General features: G+C 45.4%; 1 protein-coding gene across 1 annotated transcript in view; it reads left to right on the top strand.

Moving 5' to 3' along the window:
* Positions 1 to 278: 278 nt before the first annotated feature.
* Positions 279 to 15,661, top strand: part of LOC311122831 (centrosomal protein of 170 kDa protein B-like) — a gene marked incomplete at its 3' end in the record, with an annotated part of 34,858 nt that continues 19,475 nt past the window's right edge. Inside the window, exons 1-2 of the mRNA XM_084197146.1 lie at positions 279 to 331; positions 2,028 to 2,178. Of these exons, the coding sequence (XP_084053272.1) occupies positions 281 to 331; positions 2,028 to 2,178 (202 nt within the window). The remainder of the gene's footprint in view (positions 332 to 2,027; positions 2,179 to 15,661) is intronic.

The raw sequence follows: 15,661 nt of genomic DNA, 5'->3' as shown, positions 1-15,661 counted from the left end.
GGACTGAAAAGCTCTTGGACCCTTGAACCTCTGAGCTGAAAAACATGAATAGTGAAATTGAGTTTAGATAACTGGGACAAAAGATGCTTAAAGGTAGACGTTTTTAGTATGCGTTGCCATGCCACATGCCACATGTCTCAGAGTTCTCAGAAAGTTAGAGCTTCAAGGACTGCATAGGCTAATAATTATCTAAAATGGCAAGTGTCAGTGACATGTATTATTCTAACCCAATGGCTCCAGATTGAAAATGCCTTCCTTAACTCTTCTTCCACATTCTCATATGTACGTCCTGGAGAGGAGTCAACACAAGGTGCCAGAGGAGGCTCTCAAAGTAAGTGAGAACTTCCACACATATACAGTGGGGAAAAAAAGTATTTAGTCAGCCACCAATTGTGCAAGTTCTCCCACTTAAAAAGATGAGAGAGGCCTGTAATTTTCATCATAGGTACACGTCAACTATGACAGACAAATTGAGAGAAAAAAATCCAGAAAATCACATTGTAGGATTTTTAATGGATTTATTTGCAAATTATGGTGGAAAATAAGTATTTGGTCACCTACAAACAAGCAAGATTTCTGGCTATCACAGATCTGTAACTTCTTCTTTAAGAGGCTCCTCTCTCCTCCACTCGTTACCTGTATTAATGGCACCTGTTTGAACTTGTTATCAGTATAAAAGACACCTGTCCACAACCTCAAACAGTCACACTCCAAACTCCACTATGGCCAAGACCAAAGAGCTGTCAAAGGACACCAGAAACAAAATTGTAGACCTGCACCAGGCTGGGAAGACTGAATCTGCAATAGGTAAGCAGCTTGGTTTGAAGAAATCAACTGTGGGAGCAATTATTAGGAAATGGAAGACATACAAGACCACTGATAATCTCCCTCGATCTGGGGCTCCACGCAAGATCTCACCCCGTGGGGTCAAAATGATCACAAGAACGGTGAGCAAAAATCCCAGAACCACACGGGGGGACCTAGTGAATGACCTGCAGAGAGCTGGGACCAAAGTAACAAAGCCTACCATCAGTAACACACTACTCCGCCAGGGACTCAAATCCTGCAGTGCCAGACGTGTCCCCCTGCCAGTACATGTCCAGGCCCGTCTGAAGTTTGCTAGAGTGCATTTGGATGATCCAGAAGAGGATTGGGAGAATGTCATATGGTCAGATGAAACCAAAATAGAACTTTTTGGTAAAAACTCAACTCGTCGTGTTTGGAGGACAAAGAATGCTGAGTTGCATCCAAAGAACACCATACCTACTGTGAAGCATGGGGGTGGAAACATCATGCTTTGGGGCTGTTTTTCTGCAAAGGGACCAGGACGACTGATCCGTGTAAAGGAAAGAATGAATGGGGCCATGTATCGTGAGATTTTGAGTGAAAACCTCCTTCCATCAGCAAGGGCATTGAAGATGAAACGTGGCTGGGTCTTTCAGCATGACAAAGATCCCAAACACACCGCCCGGGCAACGAAGGAGTGGCTTCGTAAGAAGCATTTCAAGGTCCTGGAGTGGCCTAGCCAGTCTCCAGATCTCAACCCCATAGAAAATCTTTGGAGGGAGTTGAAAGTCCGTGTTGCCCAGCGACAGCCCCAAAACATCACTGCTCTAGAGGAGATCTGCATGGAGGAATGGGCCAAAATACCAGCAACAGTTTGTGAAAACCTTGTGAAGACTTACAGAAAACGTTTGACCTGTGTCATTGCCAACAAAGGGTATATAACAAAGTATTGAGAAACTTTTGTTATTGACCAAATACTTATTTTCCACCATAATTTGCAAATAAATTCATTAAAAATCCTACAATGTGATCTTCTGGATTTTTTTTCCTCATTTTGTCTGTCATAGTTGACGTGTACCTATGATGAAAATGACAGGCCTCTCATCTTTTTAAGTGAGAGAACTTGCACAATTGGTGGCTGACTAAATACTTTTTCCCCCCACTGTACATGTCATCTATGAATGTAAGTGATAGTCTGGTAGGGGCTTTTTCATATCCTGCTTTCCTTTTGCGTGTATTAGCATGAGAAGTACACCAGCCAGCTGCAGATGAGTATGAAGGCCCTGGAGGCCAGAAAGAGGGAGAAGGAGAGGCAGCATGCTGAGGAGAGAACCAGAGACTCACCCCGCTCCAAACAGGAGAAAGCTGAGCATAAAGCTGCCCTCGCAGCAGGTAAAACTCTGTTTAACTCACAACTTCAGCCCTGTCCCAGTCCTCTTGTTGTCCTTTTACATTTACATTTACGTCATTTAGCAGACGCTCTTATCCAGAGCGACTTACAAATTGGTGCATTCACCCTATAGCCAGTGGGATAACCACTTTACCATTTTTTTTTTGGGGGGGGGGGGGGGGGTAGAAGGATTACTTTATCCTATCCCAGGTATTCCTTAAAGAGGTGGGGTTTCAAATGTCTCCGGAAGGTGGTGAGTGACTCCGCTGTCCTGGCGTCGTGAGGGAGCTTGTTCCACCATTGGGGTGCCAGAGCAGCGAACAGTTTTGACTGGGCTGAGCGGGAACTATGCTTCCGCAGAGGAAGGGGAGCCAGCAGGCCAGAGGTGGATGAACGCAATGCCCTCGTTTGGGTGTAGGGACTGATCAGAGCCTGAAGGTACGGAGGTGCCGTTCCCCTCACAGCTCCATAGGCAAGCACCATGGTCTTGTAACAGATGCGAGCTTCAACTGGAAGCCAGTGGAGTGTGCGGAGGAGCGGGGTGACGTGAGAGAACTTGGGAAGGTTGAACACCAGACGGGCTGCGGCATTCTGGATGAGTTGAAGGGGTTTAATGGCACAGGCAGGGAGCCCAGCCAACAGCGAGTTGCAGTAATCCAGACGGGAGATGACAAGTGCCTGGATTAGGACCTGTGCCGCTTCCTGTGTAAGGCAGGGTCGTGCTCTCCGAATGTTGTAGAGTATGAACCTACAGGATCGGGTCACCGCCTTGATGTTAGCGGAGAACGACAGGGTGTTGTCCAGGGTCACGCCAAGGCTCTTCGCACTCTGGGAGGAGGACACAACGGAGTTGTCAACCGTGATGGCGAGATCATGGAACGGGCAGTCCTTCCCCGGGAGGAAGAGCAGCTCCGTCTTGCCGAGGTTCAGCTTGAGGTGGTGATCCGTCATCCATACTGATATGTCTGCCAGACATGCAGAGATGCGATTCGCCACCTGGTTATCAGAAGGGGGAAAGGAGAAGATTAGTTGTGTATCGTCAGCGTAGCAATGATAGGAGAGGCCATGTGAGGATATGACAGAGCCAAGTGAGGATATCACAGAGCCAAGTGACTTGGTGTATAGCGAGAATAGGAGAGGGCCTAGAACTGAGCCCTGGGGGACACCAGTGGTGAGAGCACGTGGTGCGGAGACAGCTTCTCGCCACGCCACTTGGTAGGAGCGACCGGTCAGGTAGGACGCAATCCAAGAGTGAGCCGCGCCGGAGATGCCCAGCTCGGAGAGGGTGGAGAGGAGGATCTGATGGTTCACAGTATCAAAGGCAGCAGACAGGTCTAGAAGGACAAGAGCAGAGGAGAGAGAGTTAGCTTTAGCAGTGCGGAGAGCCTCCGTGACACAGAGAAGAGCAGTCTCAGTTGAATGACCAGTCCTGAAACCTGACTGGTTTGGATCAAGAAGGTCATTCTGAGAGAGATAGCAAGAGAGTTGGCTAAAGACGGCACGCTCAATAGTTTTGGAAAGAAAAGAAAGAAGGGATACTGGTCTGTAGTTGTTGACATCAGAGGGATCGAGTGTTGGTTTTTTGAGAAGGGGTGCAACTCTCGCTCTCTTGAAGACGGAAGGGACATAGCCAGCGGTCAAGGATGAGTTGATCAGCGAGGTGAGGTAGGGGAGAAGGTCACCGGAGATGGTCTGGAGAAGAGAGGAGGGGATAGGGTCAAGCGGGCAGGTTGTTGGGCGGCCTGCAGTCACAAGTCGCAAGATTTTATCTGGAGATAGAGGGGAGAAAGAAGTCAAAGCATAGGGTAGGGCAGTGTGAGCAGGACCAGCAGTGTCATTTGACTTAACAAACGAGGATCGGATGTCGTCAACCTTCTTTTCAAAGTGGTTGACGAAGTCATCCACAGAGAGGGAGGAGGGGGAGGGGGGGGGGGGGAGAATGTGGCAAAGAGCTTCCTAGGGTTAGAGGCAGATGCTTGGAATTTAGAGTGGTAGAAAGTGGCCTTAGCAGCAGAAACAGATGAAGAAAATGTAGAGAGGAGGGAGTGAAAAGATTCCAGGTGGTGAGTGAGTCTAGTTTTCTTCCATTTCCGCTCAGCTGCCCGGAGCTCTGTTCTGTGAGCTCGCAATTAGTCGTCAAGCCACGGAGCTGGAGGGGAGGACCAAGCCGGCCGGGAGGATAGGGGACATAGAGAGTCAAAGGATGCAGAAAGGGAGGAGAGGAGGGTTGAGGAGGCAGAATCAGGAGATTGGAGGGAGAAGGATTGAGCAGAGGGAAGAGATGATAGGATGGAAGAGGAGAGAGTAGCGGGAGAGAGAGAGCGAAGGTTGCGGCGGCGCATTACCATCTGTGTAGGGGCAGAGTGAGTAGTGTTGGAGGAGAGCGAGAGAGAAAAGGATACAAAGTAGTGGTCGGAGACATGGAGGGGAGTTGCAGTGAGATTAGTAGAAGAACAGCATCTAGTAAAGATGAGGTCAAGCGTATTACCTGCCTTGTGAGTCGGGGGGGACGGTGAGAGGGTGAGGTCAAAAGAGGAGAGGAGTGGAAAGAAGGAGGCAGAGAGAAATGAGTCAAATGTAGACGTAGGGAGGTTGAAATCCCCCAAAACTGTGAGGGGTGAGCCATCCTCAGGAAAGGAACTTATCAAGGCGTCAAGCTCATTGATGAACTCTCCAAGGGAACCTGGAGGGCGATAGATGACAAGGATATTAAGCTTAAATGGGCTAGTGACTGTGACAGCATGGAATTCAAATGAGGAGATAGACAGATGGGTTAGGGGAAAAATTGAGAATGTCCACTTGGGAGAGATGAGGATTCCTGTGCCACCACCCCGCTGACCAGATGCTCTCGGGGTATGCGAGAACACATGGTCAGACGAGGAGAGAGCAGTAGGAGTAGCAGTGTTTTCAGTGGTAATCCATGTTTCCATTAGCGCCAAGAAGTCGAGGGACTGGAGGGTAGCATAGGCTGGGATGAAGTCTGCCTTGTTGGCAGCAGAACGGCAGTTCCAGAGGCTGCCTGAGACCTGGAACTCCAGGTGTGTGGTGCGTGCAGGGACCACCAGGTTAGAGAGGCAGCAGCCACGCGGTGTGAGGCGTTTGTGTAGCCTGTGCGGAGAGGAGAGAACAGGGATAGGCAGAGGCATAGTTGACAGGCTGCAGCAAATGGCTACAATAATGCAGAGGAGATCGGAATGAAATGAACTAAACATCTGGGAAAGGAGAGAGCGGGGCCTCCCTCACCACAACTCCCAAATATAACTCTCCCAACTTCCACTTTAGAAATTCGAATTGTTGTAAACTACAGCGGTTCAATGTTTCTAGGAATAGACTCTAACTTACTTTATTCAGATAGCTAACTTACAGTATTCTTCCATGAAAACCGCCCAGGGCACCGTATCATATGGCGCCATAGCTAACTAGCATGCTAGCATCCAATAACACACGGTTTAGCACCAATACTTGGTTACAACAAACTACCAATAGTGTGTTAACACACTAAACAGATAATTCGTGTCCGTGTCTAGTTCCTTTCATAACGCAGCAATAATTAAACGTTGGCTAGCTAGCACAAAGTCAGTCATGCTAGCTACACAAGTGGACTACACATCTCGAATGTTCAGAAAGGGAAGCTTTATGTTGCAAAATTCTCATTGACTAAAATTATATTGTATTTAGCTGCTACAGTACTGCTAGCTGGTAGTGTTGGCTAGCTAGCGATGGCTGTGGTGTTGACTTTGTTTGAAAAACGGCGTCACTGCGAACGAGTGTAGCTGTCTAAAATGATATTGTATTTAGTTGCTACAGTTCTGCTAGCTGGTAGTTGGCTAGCTAGCAATGGCTGCTGTGTTGACTTTGTTTGAAAAACGGTGTCGCTGCGAACGAATGTAGCTGGCAAAAATTATATTGTATTTAGTTGCTACAGTACTGGTAGCGTTGGCTAGCTAGCAATGGCTGCGGTGATGACTTTGTTTGAAAAACGGCGTCGCTGCGAACGAATGTAGCTGGCTAAAAGGATATTGTGTTTAGTTGCTATAGTACTGCTAGCTGGTAGTGTTGGCTAGCTAGCAATGGCTGCGGTGTTGACTTTGTTTGAAAAACGGCGTCGCTGCGAACGAATGTAGCTGGCTAGCTAACCTCGATAGTTTCTCTATACTACACCTTTATCTTTGATACAAATACAACTATGTAGCTAGCTAACATTACACTAATGTACACCTATGCATTTTCTCTGCAAGGTCTCTGCAAATGTAGAAGAATGGTGCCGGAGGAGATGGCTGCCATTTTACGGGCTCCTAACCAATTGTGCTATTTTGTGTTGTTTGTAACTTATTTTGTACATAATGTTTCTGCCACCGTCTCTTATGACCAAAAAGAGCTTCTAGATATCAGAACAGCGATTACTCACCTCGAACTGGACAAATATGTTTTATTTGACGAGTCGGACGCGAAGGACTTACTCCAGATACCCGACCAGGCCCAAATCCCCATCATTCGCATGAAGAGAAGACGCCGATACAGGGGTCGGCGAGTGGCTAACCCGCCTCTACCATCCGTCCTATTGGCCAACGTGCAATCATTGGAGAATAAACTGGATGAGCTACGTTCAAGACTATCCTACCAACGGGACATTAAAAACTGTAATATCTTATGTTTCACTGAGTCGTGGCTGAACGACGACGTGGATAATAAACAGTTGGCTGGTTTTTCCGTGCATCGGCAAGACAGAACAGATGCCTCCGGTAAGACAAGGGGTGGTGGTATGTGTCTATTTGTCAATAACAGCTGGTGCACGAAATCAAATATTAAGGAAGTCTCTAGGTTTTGCTCGCCTGAGTTAGAGTATCTCATGATAAGCTGTAGACCACACTATTTACCAAGAGAGTTTATCTATATTTTTAGTCTATTTACCACCACAAACCGATGCTGGCACTAAGACCACACTCAACGAGCTGTATAAAGCCATAAGCAAACAAGAAAATGCTCATCCAGAGGCGGCGCTCCAAGTGGCCGGGGACTTTAATGCAGGGAAACTTAAATCCGTTTTACCTCATTTCTACCAGCATGTTATAATAATAAATAATTGGTCATTTAGCAGACGCTCTTATCCAGAGCGACTTACAGGAGCAATTAGGGTTAAGTGCCTTGCTCAAGGGCACATCGACAGATTTTTCACCTAGTCGGCTCGGGGATTAGAACCAGCGACCTTTCGGTTACTGGCACAACGCTCTTAACCACTAAGCTACCTGCCGCCTATGTTACATATGCAACAAGAAAAGAAAAAAACTAGACCACTTTTACTCCACACAGAGGTGCGTACAAAGCTCTCGCTCGCCCTCCATTTGGCAAATCTGACCATAATTCTATCCTCCCGATTCCTGCTTACAAGCAAAAACTAAAGCAGGAAGTACCAGTGACTCGCTTAATACGGAAGTGGTCAGATGATGCAGATGCTACGCTACAGGACCTTTTTGCTAGCACAGACTGGAATATGTTCCAGGACTCATCCGATGTCATTGAAGAGTATACCATATCAGTCACCTGCTTCATCAATAAGTGCATCGATGACGTTGTCCCGACAGTGACCGTACGTACATACCCCAACCAGAAGCCATGGATTACAGGCAACATCCGCACTGAGCTAAAGGGTAGAGCTGCCGCTTTCAAGGAGCGGGACTCTAACCCAGACGCTTATAAGAAATCCTGCTATGCCCTCAGACAAAAGATCAAACAGGCAAAGCTTAAATACAGGACTAAGATTGAATCCTACTACACCGGCTTCGATGCTCGTCGGATGTGGCAGGGCTTGCAAACTATTGCGGACTACAAAGGGAAGCCCAGCCGCGAGCTTAACACCTCCCTCTGCAACTGGATCCTGGACTTCCTGACAGGCCGCCCCCAGGTGGTAAGGGCAGTTAACAACACATCTGCCACACTGATCCTCAACACGGGGGCCCCTCAGGAGTGTGTGTTCAGTCCTCTCCTGTAGTCATGGGTGAACAGGGAGTACAGGAGGGGACTGAGCACGCACCCCTGAGGGGCCCCCGTGTTGAGGATCAGTGTGGCAGATGTGTTGTTACCTACCCTTACCACCTGGGGGCGGCCCGTCAGGAAGTCCAGGATCCAGTTGCAGAGGGAGGTGTTTAGTCCCAGGATCCTTAGCTTAGTGATGAGCTTAGAGGGCACTATGGTGTTGAATGCTGAGCTGTAGTCAATGAATAGCATTCTCACGTAGGTGTTCCTCTTGTCCAGGTGGGAAAGGGCAGTGTGGAGTGCGATAGAGATTGCATCATCTGTGGATCTGTTGGGGCGGTATGCAAATTGGAGTGGGTCTAGGGTTTCTGGGATTATGCTGTTGATGTGAGCCATGACCAGTCTTTCAAAGCACTTCATGGCTACAGACGTCAGTGCTACGGGTCGGTAGTCATTTAGGCAGGTTATCTTAGAGTTCTTGGGCACGGGGACTATGGTGGTCTGCTTGAAACATGTTGGTATTACAGACTCAGTCAGGGACATGTTGAAAATGTCAGTGAAGACACTTGCCAGTTGGTCAGCACATGCTCGGAGTACACGTCCTGGTAATCCGTCTGGCCCTGCGGCCTTGTGAATGTTGACCTGCTTAAAAGTCTTACTCACATCGGCTACGGAGAGCGTGATCACATAGTCGTCCGGAACAGCTGGTGCTCTCATGCATGCTTCAGTGTTGCTTGCCTCGAAGCGAGCATAGAAGTGGTTTAGCTCGTCTGGTAGGCTTGTGTCACTGGGCAGCTCGCGGCTGTGCTTCCCTTTGTAGTCTGTAATAGTTTTCAAGCCCTGCCACATCCGACGAGCGTCAGAGCCAGTGTAGTATGATTCAATCTTAGACCTGTATTGACTCTTTGCCTGTTTGATGGTTCGTCGGAGGTCATAGCGGGATTTCTTATAAGCGTCCGGGTTAGAGTCCCGTTCCTTGAAAGCGGCAGCTCTACCCTTTAGCTCAGTGCGGATGTTTCCTGTAATCCATGGCTTCTGGTTGGGGTATGTACGTACGGTCACTGTGGGGACGACATCCTCGATGCACTTATTGATGAAGCCAGTGACTGATGTGGTGTACTCCTCAATGCTGTCTGAAGAATCCCGGAACATGTTCCAGTCTGTGCTAGCAAAACAGTCCTGTAGCTTAGCATCTGCGTCATCTGACCACTTTTTTATTAGCCGAATCACTGGTGCTTCCTGCTTCAGTTTTTGCTTATAAGCAGGAATCAGGAGGATAGAGTTATGGTCAGATTTGCCAAATGGAGGGCGAGGGAGAGCTTTGTATGCGTCTCTGTGTGTGGAGTAAAGGTGGTCTAGAGTTTTTTCCCCTCTGGTTGCACATTTAACATGCTGGTAGAAATGAGGTAGAACGGATTTAAGTTTCCCTGCATTAAAGTCCCCGGCTACTAGGAGCGCTGCATCTGGATGAGCGTTTTCCTGTTGATTAATGGCCTTGTACAACTCATTCAGTGCAATCTTAATGCCAGCATTGGTTTGTGGTGGTAAATAGACAGCTATGAAAAATATAGATGAAAACTCTCTTGGTAAATAGTGTGGTCTACAGCTTATCATAAGATACTCTACCTCAGGCGAGCAAAACCTCGAGACTTCCTTAGTATTTGATTTTGTGCACCAGCTGTTGTTTACAAATATACACAGACCGCCACCCCTTGTCTTACCGGAGTCTGCCGTTCTATCCTGCCGATGTAGCGTATAGCCTGCTAGCTGAATGTTGTCATTGTTGTCGTTCAGCCACGACTCCGTGAAACATAAGATATTACAGTTTTTAATGTCCCGTTGGTAGGATAACCGTAATCTTAAATCGTCCATTTTATTCTCAAAAGCTTGAACGTTGGCTAATAGGATTGATGGGAGAGGCAGTTTACTCGTTCGCCGTCGGATCCTTACAAGGCACCCGGATCTGCGTCCACGATATCTCCGTCTCTTCCTCACGCGAATGACGGGGATCTGGGCCTTGTTGGGTGTCTGTAGAATATCCTTCGCGAACGCCTCGTTGAAGAAAAAGTCTTCGTCCAACGCGAGGTGAGTAATCGCTGTCCTGATATCCAGAAGCTCTCTTTGGTTATAAGAGACGATGGCAGAAACATTATGTACAAAATAAATTACAAATAACGCGGAAAAACACACATAATAGTACAATTGGTTAGAGGGCTGTAAAACGGCAGCCATCTTCTTCCGGCGCTGTTCACTCGTTATTGTTATTTTATTGTTGCCCTTTTATTTTTTACTTTAGTTTATTTAGTAAATATTTTTCTTACTCTTATTTTTCTTAACTGCATTGTTGGTTAAGGGTTTGTAAGTAAGCATTTCTACACCTGTTGTATTCGGCGCATGTGACAAGTAATATTTGATTTGAAATGTTTAAGCAAATACAATTGATGAATTTAACTGTTTGTCTTTTGTCACATACAGTACCAGCATATCAGTCTGTTATACCTCAGGTAAAATATAGCTGCTGACGTCTATTCTAATATCTTATTCAAGTGAGGAAGATTGTCTCCTCATAAGCATTTTATACCACAAAGTGTTAGACGATCTGTTAAGATGCGCACAGCTCTCCTTGTTAAGGAGTGTGCGATAAAGCAACCTTATGAGATGACAGGTTCAAAGGTTCAATCCAGTAGGGTCAGACGTGCAGCATTACTAGTATGGAATGCCAGTTGGCAGGATGAGTGAAGTGACATTGGTCTTGCCTGTTGAGCTGGGACAGTTACAGCCTTATCTCTGTCTGCCATGCCTCTGGACTGGGGAGGAGTGCTGAACCAACTCCTGGTGCAGCTAGCACAAGGTGTATGTGAGGCTGTGTTTTTCCATGCGAAGCGAGCGTCACTGGCCAGTTGGTTAGGGGGATTGTAGTTTTGCTGTCTCACTCACCGTCCAGTACATACAGGTGTCCTTCTGTCCTCGGCTCCACTTTTTGGCTGCATCTTTTTGGCTTTTATGTAGAGCCAAACCGATGTATTGGTTCAACAATATTATCGCAGATATTGGCCTTTTACCTTTATATCGGTATCGGATAGGGCTGTGGCATTCATTAAATTTTGTCAGCAGGTCATTGTCAAACAAATAACTGCCGGTCTCACAGTAATTGACCGTTAATTAACATAAACACGTTTATCATCTCCTGGCGCATGGACATGCATAGCCTACAAGCCACCAATGCAGACCTTTTGGAACATCTACATTTTAGTCTAATAAATACATTTAATATAGCCTACACCATCACAATGAATCCATTATTTATTTTAGACAGGTCTAAAGAAACATAATATGAAGAAAATGTTAGGCCCTGATATGACTATGCCATATTGCTGTGGGCTATACTAGTTCATATAGCAGACAAGAGTTGCTTAGAATTCCGTGGCATAATTTTTTATTGTTTTATAGTATGAATAATACAATTGAATATAGCTGAATAAAATTGAAAGGATATTTTCTTCAAACGATTTCCAAGGAAGTGCGCCCATGCGGCTATTCTTTGTTGCGAGGTTAACAAAGAAACAGGACCTCCTACAGTGCATTCGGAAAGTATTCAGACCCCTTTACTTTTTCCACATTTTGTTACGTTACAGCCTTATTCTAAAATGGATTCGATTGTTTTTTTCCTTATCAATCTACACACAATACCTCATAATGACAAAGCAAAAACAGGTTTTTAGAAATGTTTGCAAATCTATAAAAAAACAACTAAAATAATACATTTACATAAGTATTCAGACCCTTTACTCAGTACTTTGTTGAAGCACCTTTGGCAGCGATTACAGCCTCGAGTCTAATTGGGTATGACGCTACAAGCTTGGCACACCTGTATTTGGGGAATTTCTCCCATTCTTCACTGCAGATCCTCTCAAGCTCTGTCAGGTTGGATGGGGAGTGTCGCTGAACAGCTATTTTCAGGTCTCTCCAGAGATGTTCGATCGGGTTCAAGTTCGGGCTCGGGCTGGGCCACTGAAGGACAATCAGATACTTGCCCCAAAGCCACTCCTGCGTTCATCTTTGCCTCGATCCTGACTAGTCTCCCAGTCCCTGCCGCTGAAAAACATCCCCACAGCATGATACCATGCTTCACCGTAGGGATGGTGCCAGGTTTCCTCCAGATGTGACGCTTGGCATTCAGGCCAAAGAGTTAAATCATGGTTTCATCAGACCAGAGAATCTTGTTTCTCATGGTCTGAGAGTCCTTTAGGTGCCTTTTGGCAAACTCCAAGCGGGCTGTCATTTGCCTTTTACTGAGGAGTGGCTTCCGTCTGGCCACTCTACCATAAAGGGCTGATTGGTGGAGTGCTGCAGAGATGGTTGTCCTTCTGGAAGGTTCTCCACAGAGATCAATTTTGAGTCTCATAGCAAAGGGTCTGAATACTTATGTAAATAAGGTATTTCTGTTTTTATTTTATTTTTGGCAACATTTCTACAAACCTGTTCGCTTTGTCATCAAATCAAATGTTATTGGTCACATACACATATTTAGCAGATGTTATTGCGGGTGTAGTGGAATCCTTGTGTTCCTACCTCTAACAGTGCAGTAGTATCTAACAATTTACAACAATAGACACATCTAAAAGTAAAATAATGGAATTAAGAAATATAGACATATTAGGACGAGCAATGTCGGAGTGCCTCGAATGCCTCGAATTTCCCGGCGGCATCCCCCTTCTGTGGCCGCAATGCCCCCTAAACAATCCATGCCTTTTGCAGCCAAAGTGGCCGTTGTGCCCTTGGGCTGAATAAAATAATTATAATTCCCTGCCGTGCTCCAAAGCACCTCTCACTCACATGGCTCTCAGATATCTCAATTCTTATTAGCCAATGCCTGTCACGTGATCGGGTCCTTCTCAAAGGCATCTCCGCTAAGAAGTAGGCTACAAGTGAAGACACATCGGGAACGCAACTGCACGCGTCCCTCTTATCAAATTCCGAGGCGCATATTGAAGATGTTAGAAGATGTTAGCCTACTTTTCGTCAGCCAACAAGATGAGTAGGCCTAACGAACTGCAAAAGCACTACCCTATGTCAATCTACTATCACCCATAGTACAAAAGTCAACTTGTCCTTCTGTGCAATAAATCAATATTCCAAACATACTCTGGGACAGTTGTTGGATGTGATGGATCCCAAATTAATACAACCACTCGCATCAAAAAAACTTTTACATTTACGTCATTTAGCAGACGCTCTTATCCAGAGCGACTTACAAATTGGTGCATTCACCCTATAGCCAGTGGGATAACCACTTTACAATATTATTATTATTATTATTATTATTATAATAATTATTATTTTTTAAAACAATGAGGCTGATGCAACAGTTCAGAACGTTTAGCTTAAAATGTTGATAAACTATTAGGCTATTTCTTCACATTATAAGCGCAGCAATGCGCACACGGCAGTAGGTTATAAGCATGAATGTTCCAAAATCCAATCAATTAGCAGGAAAACACTTTTCTCAAAAGTGACTGCAAATGCGATTATGCATGTAATGCTTAATTATAAAGGTGCATTTTTATGGTGAAAGTTATCTGCCCCAAACTTGAAACTCACGCGCTGCCTACAGTGAGGGGAAAAAAGTATTTGATCCCCTGCTGATTTTGTACGTTTGCCCACTGTCAAAGAAATGATCAGTCTATAATTTTAATGGTAGGTTTATTTGAACAGTGAGAGACAGAATAACAACAAAAAAATCAAGAAAAACGCTTGTCAAATATGTTATAAATTGATTTGCATTTTAATGAGGGAAATAAGTATTTGACCCCCTCTCAATCAGAAAGATTTCTGGCTCCCAGGTGTCTTTTATACAGGTAACGAGCTGAGATTAGGAGCACACTCTTAAAGGGAGTGCTCCTAATCTCAGTTTGTTACCTGTATAAAAGACACCTGTCCACAGAAGAAATCAATCAATCAGATTCCAAACTCTCCACCATGGCCAAGACGAAAGAGCTCTCCAAGGATGTCAGGGACAAGATTGTAGACCTACACAAGGCTGGAATGGGCTACAAGACCATCGCCAAGCAGCTTGGTGAGAACTGGGTGAAAGTGTTGTGGTCAGATGAGACCAAAATGGAGCTCTTTGGCATCAACTCAACTCGCCGTGTTTGGAGGAGGAGGAATGCTGCCTAGGACCCCAAGAACACCATCCCCACCGTCAAACATGGAGGTGGAAACATTATGCTTTGGGGGTGTTTTTCTGCTAATGGGACAGGACAACTTCACCGCATCGAAGGGACGATGGACGGGGCCATGTACCGTCAAATCTTGGATGAGAACCTCCTTCTCTCAGCCAGGGCATGGAAAATGGGTCGTGGATGGGTATTCCAGCATGACAATGACCCAAAACACACGGCCAAGGCAACAAAGGAGTGGCTCAAGAAGAAGCACATTAAGGTCCTGGAGTGGCCTAGCCAGTCTCCAGACCTTAATCCCATAGAAAATCTGTGGAGGGAGCTGATGGTTAGAGTTACCAAACGTCAGCCTCGAAACCTTAATGACTTGGAGAAGATCTGCAAAGAGGAGTGGGACAAAATCCCTCCTGAGATGTGTGCAAACCTGGTGGCCAACTACAAGAAACGTCTGACCTCTGTGATTGCCAACAAGGGTTTTGCCACCAAGTACTAAGTCATGTTTTGCAGAGGGGTCAAATACTTATTTCCCTCATTAAAATGCAAATTAATTTATAACATTTTTGACATGCGTTTTTCTGGATTTTTTTGTTGTTATTCTGTCTCTCACTGTTCAAATAAACCTACCATTAAAATTATAGACTGATAATTTCTTTGTCAGTGGGCAAACGTACAAAATCAGCAGGGGATCAAATACTTTTTTCCCTCACTGTATGTATGCCAGTAAGGCTCTACACCGGTTGTAAAGCGGATTAATGTGCTTCATTTTAAGAAATTATTTGGCCACTTTAGTTGTGATACAAACCTTATCAAAACATATAGGCCTATAGGCTAGGCTACATGCACACGCTGGGCTTCATTCACAAGTGGTAATACATCATTCACAAGTGATAGGCTAATATTGTCACCCATCAGACTATTCTTAATTTAATGTTGTCTTAACATATACTAAATAATATATGTGTGAAATTAGTTTTGATTTAGAATGGACCATTTATCATGCACCTGGGGCATGGGTGAAAATAATACAATTATGCACTTAAATAGCGAATGGAGGACGCTTTTCCCGTGGTTCATTTTCATGCCAGCCAGGTAGGCTATACTCCTGTTGTGAAGCAAAGCAATGTGCTTAATATTAGGAAAGTTGAGAAATAAATATAGTAGGCCTAGCCTATAGAAAGCTGATGGGAGCCCTCCTCTTTTTAATAGAGGCCATCATTCTGTTTTCTCACGCAATTGCATAGCCTATACAAATGTTGCACAACATGAGCTCTTGGGCTCTCATTAAGTGTTTGATTAGATTTTCGATTACATTTGCATTGATGTCAGAGTGATT

This window comes from Coregonus lavaretus, assembly GCF_964263955.1.
Source record: "Coregonus lavaretus genome assembly, contig: HAP1_SCAFFOLD_2164, whole genome shotgun sequence".
Classification (NCBI taxonomy): domain Eukaryota; kingdom Metazoa; phylum Chordata; class Actinopteri; order Salmoniformes; family Salmonidae; genus Coregonus; species Coregonus lavaretus.
This window is presented reverse-complemented; position numbering and strand designations above follow the sequence as displayed.